The following is a 23,887-nucleotide window of genomic DNA, read 5'->3' as shown; positions in this document are numbered from 1 at the left end:
ATTCTTGGGTGCCAATTACCAAGTGTGCTACAGAAATACTGATCATGCAGTGGAGTTCCTTTGAGAAGGAAGATGGAATGCAGACTGCATAAATTTGTATAAGATGTTATCTGTATTGTGGAAATAAACAAAGATCAACTAAATAAGAAAATCAAAGGTTATTTATTCTGAGTTTGATGTAGTGAGGGAGTTAGGTCACATCATGCATGTTATGGCAGAAATTCAAAGGCAGGCAGAGGAGTAGCAAAGTCTTGAATAGGAGTAGGAAAAAACCAAAAGGCTTTAGGTGTGCCTGATTCAAGGCTGCTGGTGGGAGGCTGCAGGCAAGCTAAGCAGCAGCAGGGCAGCCTACGTGATTGGCTAGGGGTGCCTATTTGGCTTTCTCTGGGCAGTCCTAAATTGGAAACAGGGACAAAAATTATGGAAGTTGTCAGTTATTAATCTAGTAATCAAGCCCTGGCTGCTTTGGGCTGATTGTTACAGAAGTTACTGTTTAGCTCCCTGGACCGTCACTAGAGATAGCAATCTGGCTTTCTGAAAGTTTGGTTTATAGCAGGCTGGTTTCTTGATTATTTATTGTATGTGTTGTGTTATTATTGTGTGTGTCGTGTATGCCTCTTTGAGACTTCGTGGACTGCAGCCCTCCAATTCCTTTGTCCATGGAACTCTCCAGGCAAGAATACTTGAGTGGGTTGCCATTTCCTCCTCCAGGGGATCTTCCCCACCCAGGGATCCTACCGGTGTCTCCTGTATCCCCTACATTGGCAGGCAGATTCTTTACCACTGTGCCACCTGGGAAGCCCTTGTTTATTGCAGACAAATAGATTAATTATTGTAGGTAAATAGACCTTGGGCAGGCTGCAGGTGAAAATTCTATTTTTATATATAGTCTGTTCATTGTCCATTTGTGTATGCATTTCTTAGTACTCAGCAGATCACACTGATTAATGGAGACAGAGCAAACATATTCATCACTGTTAACAGCCCAAAATGATATAATGTAAAAAAGCCTATGAGGAACACTACTTAAGAGTGCTAAGCACCAGTTGGGAGCGAAGATGGTATCCACAGAAAAATGCATCTCTACTACTAAGACAATTTAATCCACTGAGATCAGGGTACATAGGAATACCAAGATGGGCGGGTCCCTGTGGCAGTCCCTGCTCCCCAGGTGAGGGTGTGAAAGCTGGGACTGAAAGTCCAGATACTGGGCCAGTGTTTCTGTTTGTTTTTTTCCAATTAGAAAAAATTAAGATAAAATGTATATAACATAAAACTCACCATTTGAAGCATTATAAAGTAAATGACTCAGTAGCTTTTAGTATATTTACAATGCAGATGGGCTTCCCAGGTGGTGCTAGGGTAAAGAATCCGCCTGCCAATGCAGGAGACATAAGAGATATGGATTTAATCCCTGAGTTGGGAAGATTCCCTGGAGGAGGGCATGGCAACTCACTCCAGTATTATTGCCTGGAGAACCTCATGGACAGGGGAGCCTGGTGGGCTACAGTTCACAGGGTCTCAAAGAGTCGAACACTACTGAGGAGACTCAGCACACATGGGTGGACTCACAAGGCTGTCACCACTATTTAATGCCAGGACATTTTCATCATACCAAACACCACCACCTGTCTGCAGTCAATCCCAACCCCTGCCTCTACCCAGCCTCTAGGAACCAACAATCTGCTTTATTGTATGGATCTGCCTTTTCCAGACATTTCACATAAATGCAATAATATGGTATGTGCCTAGCTCCTCTCACCTAGCATAATTTTTCAAGGTTTATTCATACTGTAGAATGTATCAATTCATGTTGGCTGAATGAGATGCCATTATAGGGATTCCATTGTATCACATTTTGTTTCTCCATTCATCAGCTAGTAGGTACTTGAATTGTTTCTACTTTTTGGCTATTATGAATAAAGATTTTAAGAATACTTATGTATAAATTTTTGTGTGAACACATGTTTGAAATTTTCCTGGGTATATACCTAGGAGTAGAATTCCTGGGTCATGTGGTAACTCTATGTCTACCTTTTGGAGGAGCCGCCAAACTGTCTAAGCATCTGCACCATTTTACTTTCCTAACAGTAATGCTGGCTGTCGCTTCTTGTGTCAGACCACGGCCAACTGAAGGGAAGAAAACCTGGAGCAGACTTTTCCCCAGGTACAGCAGCTTCATCGTCACCTTCCATCTAGAATCTGCTTAGGATTCGGTGAGGTATGTCTCTGCTATTGGCTCAGCTGCCCAATTCTCATCACCTTGGACGTGCAGCGAAGGTGTCTTCCTCCAAGCATGCTGAGACCCAGGGACCAGAGGAAAGATCACATACTCATTTTCTCCCCTGCCTGATTTGTTTTAGGTCATTTTGGGGTGGGAGGGGGGGGTGGGCAGATGAAGGTGTGTATTTTTGTTTCATTTTGTTGGGGAGAGAGGAGGAAAACTAACAACTTTTAAAAGTCAGGAGCCTCTGCCTTTTAAAAATTCAGCCCCTAAAGAGTAACAGAGGAAGCAATTGAGAACCTTAATTACTTTAAACCCAGTACAAATTTTTTCCATTTCTCTTAATTCAAATGCAAAGTTTATTAAGCATTTAGCCACTGACTTCAACCTCCTAAATTGTAGCTGCCCTTCTCAAAGAGATATTCTACCATATCTGCCGATGTCTGGTTTTGACCACATTTCCACAGATCTACCCAAGGAATCTCAACTTGTTATTGATTCTAAACTGATTTCACATGGAAATACGTAACTAGAAATTTATCAGCCAGTCACCTTTCTTGGGACTAAAATTTACAGTATTTTAGAAGGGGCCTTAGAACCTAGTCATTTATCTCCAGTTCAAGCCTTGCTAAAATTTTTGTGGTATGTATTCTGCTTCAAAACAACTGTACAAAAATTTCTCCTTCTCAAAAGATCTTTAGAATCTTAGAAGAAATCTGACTCTCTCCAAGTCAAGCAATTCAGCAGAAATCAAACTGTCTACTTTTCCGGTTAAAAAGACCAAAAATGCACATGTAAAGGAATAGAAATTTAATTTCTGAATACCAAGAATGGGCCAAGTAATATGCTTCAGATTTTATAAATGTTATTTAATGTTCAAATAGCTGTCTAACAAAGGTCCTTTAATCTCACTTTTTTTTTTTTTACAGATAAGGCTTAGAGATGCTAATTTTTCAGGATCATGAAGAACCCAGGCTTCATAGTTAGCATAGTATAATAGTTAGTGGCTAACGCCGTGCAGTTAGATTGTCTGGATTCCAATCCTAACTATACTGCTTACTATGCAACCTTGGACAAGTGACTTTATTTCTCTAAGCCTTGGTTTCCTCCTAGTAAAATGCACACAGTAGTAGGATCTAACTCAGAGGGCAGGTGCTGTGAGCATGAAATGAGATAATACTTCTACATCTGCAGCATGGCTTCTGAGTCATGTGTGTTTTGGACAGTCAGGAGCACCCACTTCTTTACAAGGGAAGAGCAATGATTTTCCAGCTCAGAGCTGAAGACATGGGAAAAGTCCCCTTATCCTGTGTTTCAGCAAAAAGCAAAAGCAAAAATTCTCATAAAACTATCAAGAAATCATCACCACTCAACCACAACTGAATTATGAATGAAGATGTGAAATATTTTTGATGAGATTCTAATGAGGTGACATCTGGGTGTCTTTTTTCATTAAGAATATTGTATTTCTTCATTTGAGCCTAAATAAAAACTACATATGTGGCATAGCTCAAGCGTTCATGCTGTGTGAGACCAACCGTGGACCATCCACGGCTCCTATACCAGTGCATAAAGCATGAGTACGTAACTGGAAGCATTCTGATGGTTCAGGCGAAGACAAGTTAATCCGTAGCTGCAGACGCATCCAAAATGTTTTGACAGTGAGAATCACTATCTTCTAGCCCAAAGGGGTATAATAATTGCTCATTTGGCCCAGGCTGCGTGTAACATCATGAATATATTAATTCCTTCTAAGATAAATGACTGTTTTCCTACTTCCAAAATAAGCAGTCAGGAAGTTCTCTTGGATCAGAAAGACCTTGGTACCATTTCCACAAGTTTCCCAATCTCTGTTAACTGGATAAAACCACCTACTGAATGAGGAGACTAAATGAGAACATATGTATAAACTGCTGAGCATAGTGTAGTTAGAACCCAATATATGGTAGCTATAAGGATGAGGTCCACTATAGCAAACTAAAAAGAACAACAAAGTGCAAGAAAGGAAAAAACCCACTAGTAATTTCCCCTCCCAATACTGCTAACTTGTAGTCAGTCACCCTTTTCCCTATGCAGTTTGTCTTTACAGAGATGACATACCACACAAATGATATGCATTCTGCTTTTGTTTTGGTTTGTCTTTTTGGCTTATTCGTGTAACTTAGGTATTTTTCCACACCACTAACTACTAGGAGGTGCTTCCTTACGGCTTCCAACGAAACAGTTTTTCCTAGTTATGAAGCCCTTGAGAATAATATAGTCCTGCCTTCCTCATCTTCCTGCCACTTTGGGATCTGATCTCCTGACCTTGGGAATGCTCAAGTTTGTCAGCATCATCACTCAGGACCACTGCAAAGAAATCTCCTAAGTGCTTACAGGGTGCTGAGTGTGCAGGACCCCCCAAAATCCCAAAAGCAGTGTTCCATCGGCCGCAGGGTAAGGCAATGCAGACAGCCGTACTCGCCACAGCCATCTGCTCAACTGCCTCTCACATTTTTCTCCCACACAATATAACAGAAGCTGCTAAAAAAACAAAAACAAAACCTGCAAACCTGCTTATCTGCCTTTAAGCTGAAGTTCAAGCTCCTTCTTCCTGGACACCTTTTCTAATACTTTCTCTTCAAAGAAAAAGCAAGATATATTATTTGACTTAAATATTTTTTAAAACTGGTAGGATATCAGATTTTACTGTGGTTCTCATTATTTGAACTGTCCCAACTGTACTGTCCACGCTGATCTACCTGTCATTCTCCAGTGATTTCGTCTCTTATTTTTTCAGAGAAAATCATTTTCTATCTAATTGTGGAGCCCAAAATTTATATCTAGACATAGAATTAGTGAAAATCAAAAGTTATATTTAAAGTAAAGATAGTCATTCATAACATATATTTTGGCCAACTATCTGGTTTAGCGGGGGACTTTGGAACTACTATTTGTTATTATTATTGTTCTTATTACACCTGATCTGAAACAAACAGTTCTCAAGAAGAGCAATGGTCATGTGCCTAGGTAGAGACGACATTAAAATTAACTGAGAAATCGAAGACTCAGGTTTCTGAAAGGTTTTTCAGTGATGAGTTGTGTAACCCCAAGGAATACACTTTCACTGAGCCTGTTTCCCCATCTCAAAAACAGCTCCACTTTATCAGCCTTATGGAATTTTTACTTAGAACAAATAAGGTATGTAAAAGTAAATTGTAGCTTGTAAAGAACCATCTAAATGTAAGGGGGGAAATATTTTGCTTTTAAATAAAAGAGTAGGGAGAGAAAGGACAACATCAAACATCCTGTCTTTTGAATTTAGGACAGTCAACAGCTGTCCTAGGATAGTCAAACAACTGTCCCAAAGTGCTAAATAACAGGTCATTCTGAATAATTCCATCCTTGATCGCCCAGTTTTCCTCCACACATGCATCATGCTAATTAAAGGGTTGGCTATCTTCATGCTGTGTTAGAGGAAACTGAAGTGTTAGAACAAAACAGACCGACATGCTATCTTAAGCTCAGACCAGCTAAGGAGGGACTGAAGAAAGCTAAGGAATCAGAGGTAGAAAGGATCAGGATCATTAAGGTTATAAGAATTTAAAGCTAGAAAAAAGGTATAAACAGCTTAGAATCTAAAGAAATGTTAAGACATGGCTTTTCCCAAAGAGGGGTGCCATTATCCTAACCCCTAGCCAAGTGATTTTGTGAAGTGAAGCTATTATATGTCACTTCTCCAGAGCCTGACATTTGATTACATTTAAAATTCATCTTTCAATTCCCTGTTCCTTCCTCCCCCATGTACCATGTGTTCTTGCCCCAACCACCTACCTTCCCCTCTGATTTACCTCAGTCCCCTTAGTAAATGTCCAGCTCCCCACCAGTTTCCTTCACCTCTTTGCCTGGCTCTCCCAGTGCCCACTTCCTACCCTCAGCATCACACATGCACATGCCTCTTTGGAAAAATCACATCTCATTCTTGTAGAGGAGACTAAGAAAACTGTCCAAAGATATATTTGAACTTTTTTTTTTAAAATACAAATAAAAGAGCTTTAAATTCCAAGCTGTTTCCCTATGAGGAGGCAGGACGTAGTGGGGGGAGAAGCAATGGTAGTTTCAAACCCGCTTAGACTTGGTCATTGGTGGTGGCAAAGGCCCTTCTCATTCCATCTGGGCAGGATCCGCTGGCCAGAGGCATTCAGTCAAAGCAGGTGGGGTGGGATGGGAAGAGAGGCAGACAGAGAAGTGCAAAGATGGAGAGAAAGAAACATCGATAAAATAAAGGGCTGATGGAGGAAGGGCAAGAGTCAGAAACAAGAAAGGAAGATGGGGGTGGGGATGGGGAATGGAGCAAGGAATAAAGTACAAGGGAAAAGAGGGTAAGTGAAGGAGGAGGGCTGAAGAAAGAAACAAATCTTGAGGGAGAAAACGGAAGCGGTAGGCGGTAGAGACGCGAGTCCAGACGGGAGCTGGAGAGCAAGTGGGACCGAGTGGGATGGGCGGAGCAAAGGAGAGAAGAGAGGGAGCGGGAGAGACTGCCATGCCTAGCCGCGGTCTACCGGTTTTACTTCCTTACACTGTCATCAGTAGCTGCCTTATCTATTTTCACCTCTGGCAGGAGACGCCCGCTGATGTGGGAGCCGGGGCCGCCGATGAGGGACACCACGCCATTGCAGTCCACTGTGCTGTTGCGCTTGACGCTGCGCCGCAGGCTGGGGAAGATGCGCGAAGAGCGGCTGCCCTGGCTGTAGCCGCTGTAGCCACTGTAGCTGCTGCGGCGCTCGCGCGCCCGGATGGGGATGAAGAGCGAGTCCCGGCGGCCCTCGCTCTCCTCCACCGTGCTGTGCTCGTCGTCTGCAAACTCATTCTCCGAGCCCGGGTCCCGGAACCGCCCGGGCCCCCTGAAGCTGAAGATGCTGCTCTTGCTGTTGTGGCGGGAGAGGAATGGGGAGCCTGGAATGCTGAGCAGTGACTGTAGGGGCAGGAGGAGAGAGAGAGAGAGACAAGAGAGGCAGGCATGAGACAGGAAGGGACCCCATAGAAACTGAACAAAGGCTGTTAGCTTCCCCAGTCTGGCCCCATCCTTGCATTCCTGTTAATCAGAACACAGGTGTTTCCAGAAAGCACTTTCGGATGTTGAATTTCTACTGCCCTTCAACACCCATCACCACTCACTTCTTGCCCCATAACCTTGAGATACACCCGTCTTTGACCTGTTAACCATTCATAAGTTCCATGCGCTGTTCACCTACGCACTGAAACGATGTTTTATCTCATGCTTTGTGTAGCAAATCCACTGGGAAATAGACACTGGGCGTCTATTTTTCATTACTATGACCTCACGTGGAGTGTGCTTTTAATCTACCAGGTTAGCTTCTATGCCACACTTGGCAAAAGGAGACATTTGGAAGTGGCCACTTACTACTCTTTCAATGCAGGTTAAGAACTATGCCAATAGTGGTTTTCCAGTTCTGCTGAAAATGGTATCTGTCCCCTTCTACTCCATTTTTTTTGCAATTCTTTTTTCATCAGAAGTTTAACTATTTGTAAGTTCCCAGAATTGACATTTTCAAGTCAAACTCATATTTATCACTTAGAAAATTTTCATTTTTCTCTTTCAGCTCATACTGCCATTCCATGTTCCCTAGAGAATTTTGTGCTAATGTGTATCTTTATGCTTTAATGCATTGTATTGACCCCCTTTCAATACTTTTCTGCAACAAGAAAGTATAACCTATACTTAAAACCAATTTCCCGTGACCATGAGCCTCTAAGAAATTAAAAAAATTCTCCTGGATTGTGCTTTTATTACAATTCTCATTAATACAACTGATCACAAATATTCTGTTTTATAAGTAATTACTAAGTTTAAAATTTTATTAAAATGTATCTCAATGAGATGAATGAGCTATTCTTTCCCCCAACTGGTGTTTTGGTGTTTAAATATTTGTAGATAGTATAACTTATTATTAGAATCATACATGGCTCAACAGAAGCCCCCGTCCCCTTTCTAAGAGTAGATTTTAAGTGCTGAGAAACTTTATTCATATAAATGGTATCTTGGAACAGAAGAACACTGTTACAGTAATGTCACTCAATTCTTTGAACTCCTTCCAAGTTATATGCCAAAATTACATAGTAAGCTATCAGCAAAATTTATTTTAATGATCTATCAGCTGACAATTAAATCAAGTCCTCTTTCAATATTGTTGAAAGCAAAGAACTAAAAAACCACCCAACCTGCCAAAGGACTTGTTACCCACTTGTTAGAATATTCCATTTCCTGATTTCTGATGGTATCAAAAAGGCTTTAATTATTATTTACTAATAATCATATCAGTACCTCTTACAGGGGTTATTCTTTTAAAGGAACTTTACTTGACCTAACAGAAAAGGTTGGAGTAATCAAAGCATTGTCAATTTCTATACATCAATGCCAACATTAATCTTTTAATAAAATGATCTTACCACATGCTTTAGAGATGTTTTCATTAAATCTTTAAAGCCACAGATTTAGTTCATTTAATTAAAAAAATGCCCATCATATGATCTAATTAGCAAAGCCAGTCCCCACTATCAAAACAATTGGCCAAATCAGACTTATTTTCATTGGTAAAAGTATGACTTCATTTTTCATTTTAAATAAATGTATGACTATGTATCCCAGTGACATCCATCCTGCTCCTGAACTTAAAACATCTGAATGCTCCTGATTATAATTCTATATTTCATTCTTATTAGAAGTATGTAAGAGAGGTAAATTCAGAAAGCCTTACAATGGATTTAAGTTTCCCAGATTAAAGAAATGCCAAAGAATGTTCAAACTGCCACGCAAGTGTGCTTACTTCACATGCTAGCAAGGTTATGCACAAAATCCTTCAAGCTAGACTTTAACAGTATGTGAGCCAAGAACTTCCAGATGTACAAGCTGGGTTTAGAAAAGGCAGAGGAACCAGAGATCAAATTGCCAACATTCGTTGGATCATAGAGAAAGCAAGAGAATTCCAGAAAACATCTACTTCTGCTTTACTAAGAGACTATGCTAAAGCTTTTGACTGTGTGGAGTACAACAAACTGTGGAAAATTCTTAAAGAGATGGGAATCAGACCACCTTACCTGTCTCCTGAAAAATCTGTACGCAGGTCAAGAAGCAACTGTTGGAACCGGACATGGAACAACGGACTACTTCAAAATTGGGAAAGGAGTATATTGTCAAGGCTGTATACTGACATGGATGTATATTGTCACTGCAGAGCAGACACACTGGAACAAGTTTAAAATTGGACAGTTTGAATAATTTCAGACAGGCTTTGGGCTATAGAAATGGTCCTCTAAGTCCTGGCTCTGGAGTGATTTCAGTTCAGTTGCTCAGTCATGTCCAACTCCTTGCAACCCCATGGACTGCAGCAAGCCAGGCCTCCCTGTCCATCACCAACTCCCCGAGCTTACTCAAACTCATGTCCATCAAGTTGGTGATGCCATCCAACTATCTCATCCTCTGTAGTCCCCTTCTCCTCCTGCCTTCAATCTTTTCTAGCATTAGGGTCTTTCTCAATGAGTCAGTTCTTCAGGTGGCCAAAGTACGGGAGTTTCAGCTTCAGCATCAGTCCTTCCAATGAATATTCAGAGTTGATTTCTTTTAGGATGGATTGGTTGGATCTCCTTGCAGTCCAAGGGTCTCTCAAGAGTCTTCTCCAATATCCACAGTTCAAAAGCATCAATTCTTTGGTGCTCAGCTTTCTTTATAGTTCAAATCTCACATCCATCCATGACTACTGGAAAAACCATAGCTTTGACTAGACAGACTTTTGGTGGCAAAATAATGTCTCTGCTTTTTAATATGCTGTCTAGGTTGGTCACAGCTTTTCTTCCAAGGAGCAAGTGTCTTTTAATTTCATGGCTGCGGTCACCACCTGCAGTGATTTTGGAGCCCCCAAAAATAAAGTCTCTCACTGTTTCCATTGTTTCCCCATCTATTTGCCATAAAGTGATGGGACCAGATGCCATGATCTTAGTTTTCTGAATGTCTAGTTTTAAGCCAACTTTTTCACTCTGCTTTCACTTTCATCAAGAGGCTCTTTAGTTCTTCTTCACTTTCTGCCATAGGGGTGGTGTCATCTGCATATCTGAGGTTATTGATATTTCTCCCAGCAATCTTGATTCCAGCTTGTGCTTCATCCAGCCTGGCATTTTGCATGATGTACTCTGCATAGAAGTTAAATAAGCAGGGTGACAATATGCAGCCTTGAGGTACTCCTTTTCCTAATTGGAACCAGTCTGTTGTTCCATGTCCAGTTCTACTTGTTGCTTCTTGACTTGCATACAGATTTCTCAGGAGGCAGGTCAGGTGGTCTGGTATTCCCATCTCTTTAAGAATTTTCCATAGTTTGTTGTGATCCACACAGTGGATTTAGGGCTGGGGAAATATTGGCTGGTGTGTGAATTAGATGAAAGGAGGCTGGGGATAAAGGTCTTGGATTGGCTGATCTGCACATGAAAGAGCAAGTTGTTCGCTATCTCCAGGAATTAAACTAGTACTGGGAGGGGCAGCTCTCTGCAGCCAGCAAGGCTCCTAGCATGTCAAAGCATCATAAAATACAGAAAATAAAATCTGCCTCCCTTCTCACAGCAAGCTTCCGTGGACTGGATCCATGATTTTTATTAGCAAAATATTAGGTGTTGACACTGCCTAGTATATTAGGTCTACATATTAGGAAAGAGGTCTGATTTTTATTTGACAAAAGATCACCAAATACTTGTTGTGTGCTAAGTGATATGGATACAATGGTGAACAAGACATATGACATGGTCCCTGCCCTCTCAAAAGCTACAGCCTAGTAGAAAATACTATGGACTGCATGAGGAAATATTATATACTATATTAGACCTCATATAGTATATAATAATACCTGACTATTCTTAACTGATAGGAAAGTGATAAGAAGTGATGGAAAGATAATGACAAATTCCGTCACCCAGGGACACTCAGGAATCAGGATCCTGAAAAAAATACAAACTAAAAAGTAAACAGTATATCTATTATTCTTTAATTCTTTGTTCCACTCTTGGCAAAAGAGTCCACTGCAATCAACACAGAAGGGAAAAGATGAACCTGTCCCATTTCGCCTTGTACCTCTGGTATCTAGCCCTGATCTGGCCAATTCCCTAAGGAGACATCCTGAGAGTAGCCACCCTGGCTCTTCCCCAGTCTTAATTTTCCTGGATTGAAGGGTTTCATTGATGCATCAGGACCTGTGGCTCTACTATCTCCAGGGATTCAGCTAGGTTATGAGATGGGTCCTGTTTTCAAAATGTTTCCTATCAACAAACCAGGAAGAAGCTTCTGGTCCTTTTCAGGCAGTCACATCACAGCTAACTAAAAATACTACTTTAGATCTAGGTGTCTGCTTGGGAGAACAGCTCTGGGATGTTTTTGATTTGAGGGCATGGCCTCAGATTACACAGAAAAATTAACTAGGAATTTCAGGGCATACATGTCAGCTGTCTACTGGAATGAAGCTTAACAATGACTAGGATGTTTGGAATGTAAGAAATTGATGATTTAAATGTCTTATTTCCATGCCATAGTTCATCTTTTCTTCACTTCACTTTTTCTTTCCAATACAACAGTGGTTCTTAAAATGTGGTCTGGGAATTCCTGGGTCCTTGTGCCCTTTTTACGGGGGGTGGGTCACAAGATTAAACTACTTCATAATAATATTAAGAAGATGTCTGCCTTTCTCACTCTCATTTCTCAGAGGTACAGACTGCAAGCCTGACAGTTTCCCAGAATTTAAAGACTTTTCTTAAGAGCTTGAGCGAGAACGTACGTGATTTTTTAATATTCTGTGTTAGTACTTGGAAGAGCTGCTTAATTCAGTGAAGCAGTATTTCCCAAATGATCAATGTAGGATGCTACAAATCATTCAAGAATTAAATATCTATGGTGTAAAATACAACAAAGGATTTTAATGTAACAGTACCAAGTTACTGATACAGTTTCAGCTTCCACATTGCAACTAACCATTTAAAAACCTACTCTTATCCAATTTTGGAACAGCATCAAAGAAGAATATTCACAATTATCTGAAAAGGTTATTAAAATATTCCTTTTCCAACTATATCTGTATGAAAACAGATTTTCTTTAAATACTTCAACCAAAAGGAATATTGCAACAGACTGAATGAAGGTATGCTATTCCAGCCATCTCCCATTAAACCACAGATTAAAGAGATTTGCAAAGATGTAAACAGGACCATTTTTTTCTATTAAATTTTTTTGATCTGGAAAACAGTTAATTTTTTCAAAAATATGTATGATTTGTGTTAAACACAGTAGGTCTATCATTACCATTTTTTCCAATAAATCAGTAAATGAACATTATAAAGTTTCTTAATTATTATTTCTAATACAATAAATTAAAAAATCTCTTTGGGGTCCCCAATAATTTTTTAAAGATATGAAGACCAAAATGTCTGAGAACTGCTGCAGCAGAATAATTAAAATACTTTGCAAAAGGGACTTTATAAACTCACCTAAAGCCTAAAAACATAGCAATAATTTTATGTTTCAAGAGGATCTCAAACTAACACTGGAAATCAACTGTATTCCAACAAAATTAATTAAAAAAAAAAAAATAGCAGCTCTCAGCGATCTGCAGTACAGGCCACTGATGTTCACTTGAACTGTGTGGTGGGAAAACCAAAGTCACCTTCACTGTTAAGCCAACCTAACAGATGACCACGTATGTGTGGAGGTGAGTGGGGAAGGGATGGCTAGAGACTGTAGTACAAAGCTTATAGTCAGAATGACCTGGTTCAAATCTCGACTCCAACACCTACTAGCTATATAACCTTAGATAAAAGAGTTAATCTCTCTAGGCCTCAACCATTTTTCCAGATAAAATCAGAGAAACTGCAGGAGAGTCCTAGGACAAAGAATATCACTGCCGTGCAGTTTCTAAGGAAGTCTTGGCAGTCAGCCGTGGCCTCAAGGAATCCACAGTTTTTTCCGATGGGGAAATGAGAAGAAGTGACTATTTTCATGCAAAGCAGGACATCTCAGAAGCCCAGCTTTATTTTTTGAGCTAGGGAGCAATCAGTGCAACTCTGTGCTGAAGCCTATAGATTAATCAGAGCCCATTCAATAGCGAAGTGTTAACGGCACTAAGGTATTTATTAACAAGCTTAGGATGGCTCTCAAGGCAAGGGTTGCATTACAACAAAGCTACAATCACACTTTGCCTCAAAAGAGGCTGAATTAGGGGAAGGGTGAGGTGAAGGTGAGACAGAGATGGTTCCAGGTCATAAAGAAGTTCCAGAAGGGGTTAAATCAGTTTTACAAAAGTACTTCATTCATTTTTCCAACAAATCTCTGAAGGTACACAGAAGTAGGCCTTAATTTTAGGACTTTATGTGAGAGAGGACAGGATATGAAGATGAGTAAATATAAAACCCCACATAGAGTAAACAGCAACACACAAAGAGGGACATATAAAACACAATGGAAAGATGAAATGGTAATTTCTAACTGGGGGTAGGATGGGGGCAGGTCAGGGACGGTTTCTTGGGAGAAGGATGTGAACAGTAAGTATAATGTGGACATTCACAAATGGAAAAAACAGGGCTTCTTAGAGAGGCTGTTTCTGGAGCAAAACAGAGGGTAGAAAAGAAGCATCATGTATGAGAAACATCTAATAGTTCTCTCTGGTGTGAGTACAGAGTGCTTGACGGGGCACAGGGACTGGAGACCATAAAAGGGAAGCCGAGTCCCGGAAAGCAGAGTGCTGTGAATTCAGTGCTGAAGGGCTGGGGCTTCTTTAGTAAACAGGCTGAACCTGATTAGGGGGAATTCCCTCTCCCAATCTTCTTAATAACTGTTTTAAGCTGTCACTATTTTCTTCACCCTCCTGACTCAACCTCTCATTCCCTTCGATAAGATTTTAAATTTCAATCATTATTGAACATGAGACTGTCAGGGGTCATCTTTCTCCATTTCTTACTCCCCATCCACAAACTTATCCACACACACACATATTGCCGTATGTATTTTTTTTGGGGGGAGGACAAGGTGCCCCTTTCCTGTTCAAGGCTACACCTATTCTCACATCTCCCAAGACTGTTCTATTTTCTTTTCTATTCTACTGTACTCCATTCTACTTCCGTCTCCCCTTCTTCTGGGTCTCCCCCCCATAACAGATTATAAAAATGCTTATTTTCACCCACATTCTTTACAAAAGTTTGAATAGAAAGTCTCTTCCCATTCAATATGGCATCCACCCTTACCCTGGACTGAAATCTGTCTTTTGAGCTCTCAAGGACTTCTGGTGCCAAATCTAACAGACATTTGCAGTTCTGATCTCATGATGCATCTCTGTTAAGCTTCGATCCACTGGTCGCCCCCCTCCCTCTCCTACCCTGTGCTCTCCAGTCCTCACTGCACTCTTGGTTCTCTTAGCAGCCCTCGTGACCCACATCCACTTGTTTTCCTCTGTGAGGTCCATCTCCGAAGCCCGTGAACACCGGTGTCACATTGCATGTCACTGTCCTTCCGCCTGACACAATCTCTCCAAGTCGTCTCAGCCAGTCTCTTGGTTTCAACCACTGTCTCTCAGCTCAGGACATCTTCCCTGAGCTATCATTTGACTATCCATGTGTCCAAATTGGTTTCCCAACAAATAATTAATATTTGGGATGTCCAAACTGGAACCTACTTTTCTTCCAAACCTGGAATGTTCTTTCTTCTGTCTTCCTGCTCCCTCACCACCACACACGTTCATTACCTGACTAACCCCTGTTTATCCTTTATTGACTTTCCCCAGAAAATCTTTGCTGAAGCTCCAGGCTGGGATAGATCTGTGCCTTCTAAAACACGTCTGTGTATTTCAACTATGGAACAATACCATCAGTCCTATCACGAAAATAGTTTTTTTGGTGTATCTGGCTACCCTACTATACTGTAAGCTCCCTAGGGCAGACATGGTGTTCTAACCACCTTTCAATCTCTAGGACCTAGCACAATCCTTGGCACATGGCAGGCACTCTATAAATGCTTGGTAATGAATAACCAGAGATATGTTGTAGAAAATGATTGGCTGACAATATAGAAAACATGAAAGAGAGAGAGAGAGAGAGACAGACCAGAGGGAAAGAAGCTGTACTGGATAACTGCAGTAGAACAAAGTAATATAAAGTCTGAACTAAAGTAGGGTTAATAGGAACAAAAAGAAGAGGGTGGACATGAGAGATTTTGCTGTGATAAACGAACTGGACTAGCAAAGGACTGAACCGGGATATGAGGGAGGTAAGGGAGAGGCACCATGAATCATCTCTGAGAAACAAGAAAAGACTCTGGCTGCACTGCCATAATCGGGAACTGCAATCTCTTCTATACCTTACAAACTTTCTTTAAAATGGGGCATTAAGTAGCTTAAGAATTGGATTTTGGTGGTGTTCTTTGAAGTCCAAAAATATATATCATATCATGAAATGTATAGTAATACAATGCTCAATAATTATCCATAAGTCCTCTCCCTTCTCTCTCTCTTAGCTTCCCAATTTAACAAAGTTGGGTAAAACTAGAGGCTTTTAATCTACCATAGGCTAATTTATCAGCATGACATTATAAATCTAGAATAATTAATTACCAGAACTTACCACACTCAAATAAGGTGACCTAAAGAGTTTCATGACTTTTTTTTAACCCAAAATTACATACAACTCTTAAACAAAGGTATTTGATCTGAATTCTGAAGTTCAGATGCTAAGAAAAGTTCTTCATGATGTTTTAGAGCGGTGGTCTCCAACCTTTTGGCACCAGGGACCAGTTTCATGCAAGACACTTTCCCACAGATCGGGGTAGGCGTGGGTTTCAGGATGATTCAAGCATTTCACATTTGTTGTGTACTTTATTTCTATTGTTATCACATCAGCTCCACCTCAGATCGTCAGGCATTAGGTCCCAGAGGTTGGGGACCTGTGCTTTGGAATACAAGGCCTGCTGGAGTGACACAGACTTTCCTGCTGCAGTAAGTTTGCCAAAGGTGACCAGGTTGTCCTGGGTGAGATTTAGAGCAGAGAAGGCAGCCTTTATACCCAAGTAGCACTTCTTCCTAGAGGAAAACAAAGTGGGGTGTGGAAGTGGCCTGAGGATGCAGGGATGGGACTGGAAAATGTAAACCCAGTGGGGAATATGAGAATCAAGTAAAATTAGGAAACCTAGAATTTCTTAGGCTTCTGTGACCCAGCACCAACAGTTTACCTGATTCATGATGGAAAACTTCCTCCCTATTCTGTTGTCTGGGAGCCGAAAGCCCTTCCTCCTCATACCATCTTCTGATTCTGACTTGAACACCTTCTCAGGATCCCCCTTCTCCTCTCCTTCAGAGAGCTCCTTTTGCTTCCTCTTTTTCCTCCGGTTCCGTCTCTCCTTGGCACTCTTGGAACTCAGTTTAGAGATTTCAGATGAGCTCCGGGGAGAGCCTGCCCCGTCTTCACCTTCTTCCTCTATGGCATCTTCTGAGACAGTTCCTGCTGAAGTGGCCATCGCCGCCGCCTAGGAAAGTAAAATTTCACAGCAACAGACCAGAGCGGAAGCAATTAACTAGAACCACACAAAGCTAAGCAAGTGGTGGAGATCACTTCCTTCCTTTCCCAAAGACAGGGAAAAAAGGAGGAAGGAAAACAAGTCTGTCAGAGGACACTGTGGTGGGGGCCTGGTATCTCCATTTCCTAGCTAAATTTGTATGGTGGCACACAGCCCTGCATAATCAGAGCGGAACTTCATGGTGAGAGCTTTGGGACTTACTCTGTTTAGTATATAAGACAAGAACTTGGCTGCCACCTTGATACCAAATCATCTTTTTTTGGGCAACTCTGAAAATCAATACTATATATTATGGCCCCAACAATGTAAAAAATACATGTATAATTGGATAAAAATTAAAAAGTAAAGTGTTATCAGTGATAAGAAAACAGACTCTGTATGATTTCAATACCTTTATACCACGAAATTTTTGCACTTTGTTTTATGACCCAGGATACAGTCCCATGTCTCCCAGTTTATAGTCCATGGGAATGTGAATAGAATTTGCATCCTGTTGTTGAGTGAAAATTATATAAACCTTAATTATGTTGAATTAGTTCATAGTGCTTTCCAGGTCTACTGTATCTTTCTACTTTCCTATCTGTTTGTTCTATTAATTTTTGAAAGTTTGATATTGAAACTCTAACTAAAAATCTTAATTTATCTATTTAAAAATAACTGTAATGTACAGTGGAACTATATGTAATTTTGTTCGGTATTTTCCAAGTCTCCTGTAAATATCACCATACTTTCATAATTTTTTCTAAAAAAAGTAAGATGTTAGGGTATTAGTAGAATCACAAGTTTCTTTTTTAAATTTTACTTCAATATTTTACTTGTATCTTCTTTTCAGGACTCGTTATGAACACAGACAATTTCTGAAGGAGATCCTAATGTTTCCCCCAACAAAAACACCTATGCTTACATGATGTATTATATAAACTGCTCTGGTCATTTTTTTTTTCTCTCTCCAGCTATCACAGGAGTTGTGCACTGAACGGTCGAGAGATTCAACAGAAGATCACATTCACAAACAATTTGGCCATTAAGACAAATGTAACAATTGGACTGACCATCTGCAGTTGTTATTTGGGTTATTTCAATCAGATCAATGACTTCTGTTAGTGTGCCTAAAAAGATCAACTGGAGTGGCAATCAGATGAGGCCTTAGTCACCATGATCTGGCAGGAAGGACTACGGCAAAGAGTTGATCACCAACCTGTGCTTCTTCCTGTTGCTTCTTAAGTTGCTCTAACATTGCTTTGAATTCAGCCTCTTTCTGCTCTGCTTCCTCCAGTGTTGCCTGATTCTGCTCTTCATAAGCCATGGCCACCACAGCCAGGATCAAGTTCACCAGATAGAAAGAACCCACAAAGATGACCAAGACAAAGAAGATCATGTACGTTTTCCCAGCTGCTCGTAAGGTCTGTAAAGACAAAAACCACTTCTTAAGTTGCTTGCATCAAACGAATCAGGCTGAAAACAACTCATGGGCTGATGTTCCTCTGCAGAGGCAGTACTGCACGTTGAACAGGACCAGACTTTCTTGTGTGGAACTTCTTCACACTGCAGACACTCAGCATCCCCAGCTGCCAAATGGCCTCCCCTACCCCAGACTCACAGGAAATGTCAGTAGTACCTCCTATTCACTGTGGCAAAAAAAAAAAAAAAAAAAAAAATCCTCTTCCATTCCAAATACTCCTAATACACTCCTTCCATAGAAAAATGCTTACTTTTTTAAAAGGAAAAATTGCTCTGAGCTAAGAATTACATTTAACTTTGTCAGCTGGTTTTAAAACAAGTGTGAGGAAATGAAAACAAAGACCTCAGGTCATTTATATACTGGTCTTCAAAGAGCATTTACAGAAATCTCATCTTTGGAATCAGGTCCAACTCATAAAAAGTCCCTATCTTAAGTGACATCCTTCCTTAGCCTTTTGCAGTAGGATGAGTTTTTAAAGAGGGATATAATGTAAAGGATGTGGGGGTGGGGTAGGGGAGAAAAAGGAAAGAGGATCCTAAGATTATTCCTTTCACTAGCACCAGACATCAAAGAACAACTGGGTTTTAGGTTATATGCATATACACAGGACCCATTATCACTTAGTTTTCATTTTTATTCTCCTCAACCACAAATATTTCATGGAACTTAGCATCAGTTACAAATATTTCATGGGAATACTAGGCTGTACAACAGAAAGGAAGGATTTCAGGAACTCCTAATAAGAAACTTTCATTGGAAAAAAAAAAGTTGGTTCACTTACAAGGGTTTCCTTCATGCCTGAGGGGTTCACAATTCTTATTATCAAACTAACTAGCATTATCAAAGGCTTAGAGTCAAATGTAAAACAATGCGTTATTGGAGAATTTCTAAGTTGAAAGACCCTCAGCAGTCATCTAGACTAACTTCTCCATCACACCCAGCAAAATTAAATGACTTGTCCAGAGTCACCAAAGCAGGCCAACAGAATGGCAGTGACCGTTTAAAAAAAAAAAAAATTGTCACAGTGTTCTTGAACAAATACAACTGTGTTATAAATCTCAAAATGTTGACATATTTAGGCTCCAAGATCCTTGTGGATAAAATCTCTTCTTTATAATGTCTACCAAAGTGCCTTACACAACATGTTTAAAGAAGCCCTAAGCCCAAACATCCAAAAGGAGAAATACTGAAGATGGTCTGCTGAAATAGGAAGGACAGAGACAGCAGATTCCCAGGCCAGGCAAGAGGCTCCCAAGTCTGTGAGCGTCTACAGCTATACATGATGAGCATTAAAGAAACTGGGCCAAGAGCTGGGAGAATTCATGTAATTTTGTAAACCAGCTGACTCTGAGAAATACCACCCAAAGATTCTGTATGTCTTCACCAAAGGTCTCTTACACAGAATGTCCCCAAACCCCACATATTGTTATGTAAATTCCATCACCAAAAAACATGGTATTACTTACTAATTGATACAAGTTTTCCCAGTAGTCCTGGGTCATAAGGCGAAATAATGCCAAGAAGGCCCAGCTGAAAGTGTCAAAGCTCGTGTAACCATAGTTGGGGTTCCTTCCTGCCTTCATACACTGGTATCCCTCTGGACATTGCCTGAGGAAAGAAAAGGAAGCACCGGGCTTTTCAGCGTAATCCTACCCGGTCATCAGCTGGAAGTCATCTCTATGACCTTGCAGATGATAAACAGCCATCCATAGAGACTATGCCAACAAACAGGAATTTTTTAAAAAGAAGAGGAAAGAAACAAAGTAGCCAGGTGAATTTTTCAAAAATGATGTCCTGGGGACAGTCTAGGATCAGAATCACCTTAAAAATGCGGATACCTATGTCCTAGACAAGACTTAGGAATAAAAACTCTGCATATGGGATCCATGAATTGGCATTTTTAAGGGGCATGTCAGATGATTCTTACGCATGCCAAAATTTGAGAATCGCTGTCCTAGACTCATATCAATGTGCAATTCAACCAAATTTAACTTAGCTACTAACCTAAATGACAAAAGCCTAGACCTTCCTCTTAATCATCTCTATTCTCTTAACACTCACTGTGACAAACTGTATCACACTAGGATTTCAGTGATCTCGGTTATAATAGTTCTTCTGCTTTAAGACTCACCTGATGTTTATTCCAATGTAATTTCTAGTATCTATCAATACTTCAGTATAGAAAGTAAATGGACTTCTAGTTAATATCACTGAACTGTATATGTAAAAATTGTTAAGAGACCAAATTTTATGTTATGTGTATTTTGCCACAATGAAAAAAAGGCGGGGGCGGGGGGGGGGGATAATACATTGTAACTCTTTTCCCTCCCACATGCTGTCAGGCCTGGCATATTTGGGGTCAACCTTGGGTGCTAATCTATCATGAAAACAGTGCCCTTACTTGATAACTTTTTGCATTAAGACAGAATGAGGGGAGTCTACAAGAGACAGGCAAGATACCTGGTGTTACAGATCCTACCCTTAGCCTTTTATAACTTTGATCTTGGCTTAAGTCTAATAGCCACCTTCACCTACTAGTGAAATGTCAACTTTGGATGGACAAATATAAAACAGAAAGAAAATCTGAGTCAACCAATTTATTGGACCCACTACATGAGCACAAAGAAAGTGAAAATATTGTTCATTTTTGTGTGACACATTATTTCATGGGAGGAGAATAAAATTAAGTGAGCTACTTACCCAGCATCAGAACTGTTCCCACAGAGCAAAGGTTCCAGCATACCAGGAACTATGTAGAAATTTGCTAGAAAAGTTTGAAGAGGCAGGAAATGAATAAGGCAGATTTAAGTGAATGAGAGAATAAGGTTACACTGTTCCTAACTACCCCAGCAGAAACAGTTATTGATTTTAGCTCATATAAATCTTTTCTGACAGCAGTGAAACCTGATAAGAATTCCTTCCCATTAACTATTTTCCTATATGTATTTAACAATGAAAAGTGCTGCCACGTGGGCTTTAATGCAATGTTCTTTTCAGACACCGATTTCTACTTGTATTAATACTTCAGATCTATATGCCACGTTCCAGTACTTGAAACAAAGGGTCTAAAAGAGAGGTTTCTGAGTTCTTTACCCCTTTATACAACTCTACCCTTCTATCCTTATAACTTCTCTTTACCAAAGATAAACTGATCACTAGTAACCATGTCCTATTTTAAATTAGAAGACATGTTTCCCCTTCCTGTTTGTGTCCCTGAAATCCCCTTTGAACACTTTCTTGTGGATACTTACCCGCCTTTATTTCCTCAAGAGTGACTAAGAGTGGTCCTGCTAACTTTCCTCTCTAGTTTCATACAAGTACAGGCGGCGCTAGTGGTAAAGAACCCCCTGCCAATGCGTCTTTAGAGACGCGGGTTCTATCCCTGGGTCAGAAAGACCCCCTGGAGGAGGGTGTGGCAATCCGCTCCATTACTCTTGCCTGGAGAATCCCATGGACAGAGGAGCCTGGTGGGCTATGGCCTATAGCGTCACAAAGAGTCAGACGTCACTGAAGCGACTTTGCACACGTGTACACTACTACACCAAATATTCCTAAGAGTAACACCCAAATGCTCTGGTTCCTGAAATGAACTTGTTAAAACTCCTAAACTGTGATAGGATCAAACAGTTATTTGGAGATTACTCGACTCCCTAGACCAGACTGCTTGCTAAGGTCTTAGTAATTTTAAGAAACCTAAGTGAACAGTGAAAGTGAAAGTCGCTCCGTCGTGTCCTACTCTTTGTGACCCTATGGACTGTACCCCATTAGGCTCCTCTGTCCATGGAATTCTCCAGGAAGAATACTGGAGTGGGAGCCTTTCCCTTCTCCAGGGGATCTTCCCAACCCTGGGATCAATCCCAGGTCTCCAGCACTGTAGGTGGATTCTTTGCCATCTGAGCTACCAGGGAAGCCCAGGTATACTCTAAATGTTTAAATATCTCAGGGGAAAAAAAGGATTTTTCATCAAGTTTCTAAGCTCGATTTTCCAAAGCAAAAGTTCAGGGGTACGTGTGAGCAAAATATAAAGTTTCACTTATCCTTTTAAAGGGAGAGAAAAGAGAGAAGGGGTGAGAGGGCTGATATTTGCCAGCTTCTGAAGATAATCTGACCTCAAGGAACGGGAGAAAGTTCACAAAGCTCCTCCCAGCAGTCCTGGCCTTTCTTTCTGGCCCAGGCACTTTTGTACAGCCCAGGGGTAGCTCCGTCATTCGTACTGGAGACAGACTTTCTCCCCACTCTTGCAGAGAAAGGGCTACCTACTTTTATTGTTGATGTACTCTTCCCAATCAAAGCCCTTGGTGCCGTTTTCAAGATAGCTCTCGTTGAAGTTGATGGGCCACACCACACACTTGTTTCGCAGGTTTCCCATGAAGAGCTGCAGTCCGATCAAGGCAAAGACACTCAGGCAGAACACTGTCAGGATCATCACGTCTGACAGCTTCTTCACAGACTGAATCAGGGCGCCCACGATGGTCTTCAGGCCTGAGGGGAGAGAACCCCCAGAGTGAGAGTCGCCCCACAGCCCTCCCCACCTCCCCCAACCTGCCCCTCAGCCATGGCTCCTACTCCTCCCCCCAGCACCACCCCTGAAACATGGCCACTTCATCTTTTATACCACGGGAATAACAATGGGTCAGCAATATTATCAATTTTCCCAGGAGCATCAATTTTTAAGTCAATACTTCTGGAAAAGAAAGTCCCTTCTCCAGTATGTGGCTCTTTTATTCCTGGAAGTGCTTTCTTGTCTCTGACTGCTTCTCAGCGACTCAAATGAGTCAAGCTCTTACTTGCCCGGGTGTCTCCACAATTGCTGTTCCCTTTGCCTGGAATGCTTCCTCCATTCTCTTGTCCCTCCTGCCTGCATCCTATTCATCCTCCACTCTCAGCTAAATAGCAATTCCCCCAGAAAGCCTTCTCTGTCTTCACAACTCTTCTCCCTCCTCTACTATTACTATTTTAATAGCACCTATTAGTTTCCTCTGTAGCATTTATCATGGTCATAATTAATTATATCTGTCTTGTTCACAGCTGTATTTGTATGGCTTAGCCCACACAGGAATAGAGGAGGCATCCAGGTTGGAAAGAGAACTACGGGGAAGTTTCAAAGCCAACAATAAGTGAGAAGGTCCAATAATATTTTCCCAAGAGCTCTGGAAATGCCAATGTATTGAAAAGGTTAATTATTATCAATTCAGTATTTGTGGTTTGTCTTTTCACTAAAAATTACACGTTTTCTGCATCACATATATGTCCTGTTCTCTATAACTGACCTTTTTTCTGTCCTAGATTTTTAAAAAACATATAACCCACTTGAATTGGTGGCTTAAAGGCAAGCCACTGTTTCAAACGTAAATCTGCAGGCAGGTTTCTTAACTGCACAGGGAGAGATCAGTGACAGGAGACAAAGTAAAGTATGGTTGTGGGTTCACGACGTTTGGATCAAGACTGAGTCTACACGCGGTTCTCCTGGGCATGCCCACACATCAGCGACCTGTAAGACATGGCCAAGGGAGCACTGAGGACTCCCGGGGAGCCGAAACACCAGGACGGACAGAGGCAGACACAGAGCCTTGACACACAGGTCTCAAGAGGGGGCTTATCCCTAAGTTACTTC

The 23,887-nt window shown here is 41.0% G+C and overlaps 1 protein-coding gene across 2 annotated transcripts in view; it reads right to left on the bottom strand.

Moving 5' to 3' along the window:
* SCN8A (sodium voltage-gated channel alpha subunit 8) overlaps positions 1-23,887 on the bottom strand; it is a 123,845-nt gene that overhangs the window by 56,027 nt on the left and 43,931 nt on the right. For both annotated transcript variants that reach the window (XM_070370822.1, XM_005908705.2), the window contains exons 6-11: positions 22,534-22,755; positions 20,974-21,037; positions 19,740-19,881; positions 18,010-18,216; positions 16,467-16,760; positions 6,816-7,178 (exon numbers count right to left, since the gene is read on the bottom strand). In XM_070370822.1, coding sequence (XP_070226923.1) covers positions 6,816-7,178; positions 16,467-16,760; positions 18,010-18,216; positions 19,740-19,881; positions 20,974-21,037; positions 22,534-22,755 — 1,292 coding nt within the window. The remainder of the gene's footprint in view (positions 1-6,815; positions 7,179-16,466; positions 16,761-18,009; positions 18,217-19,739; positions 19,882-20,973; positions 21,038-22,533; positions 22,756-23,887) is intronic.

The sequence above is a fragment of the Bos mutus genome, chromosome 5 (assembly GCF_027580195.1).
Source record: "Bos mutus isolate GX-2022 chromosome 5, NWIPB_WYAK_1.1, whole genome shotgun sequence".
Lineage (NCBI taxonomy): Eukaryota > Metazoa > Chordata > Mammalia > Artiodactyla > Bovidae > Bos > Bos mutus.
Note: the sequence above shows the minus strand (reverse complement) of the source record. Positions and strands in the feature narration are given on the sequence as shown.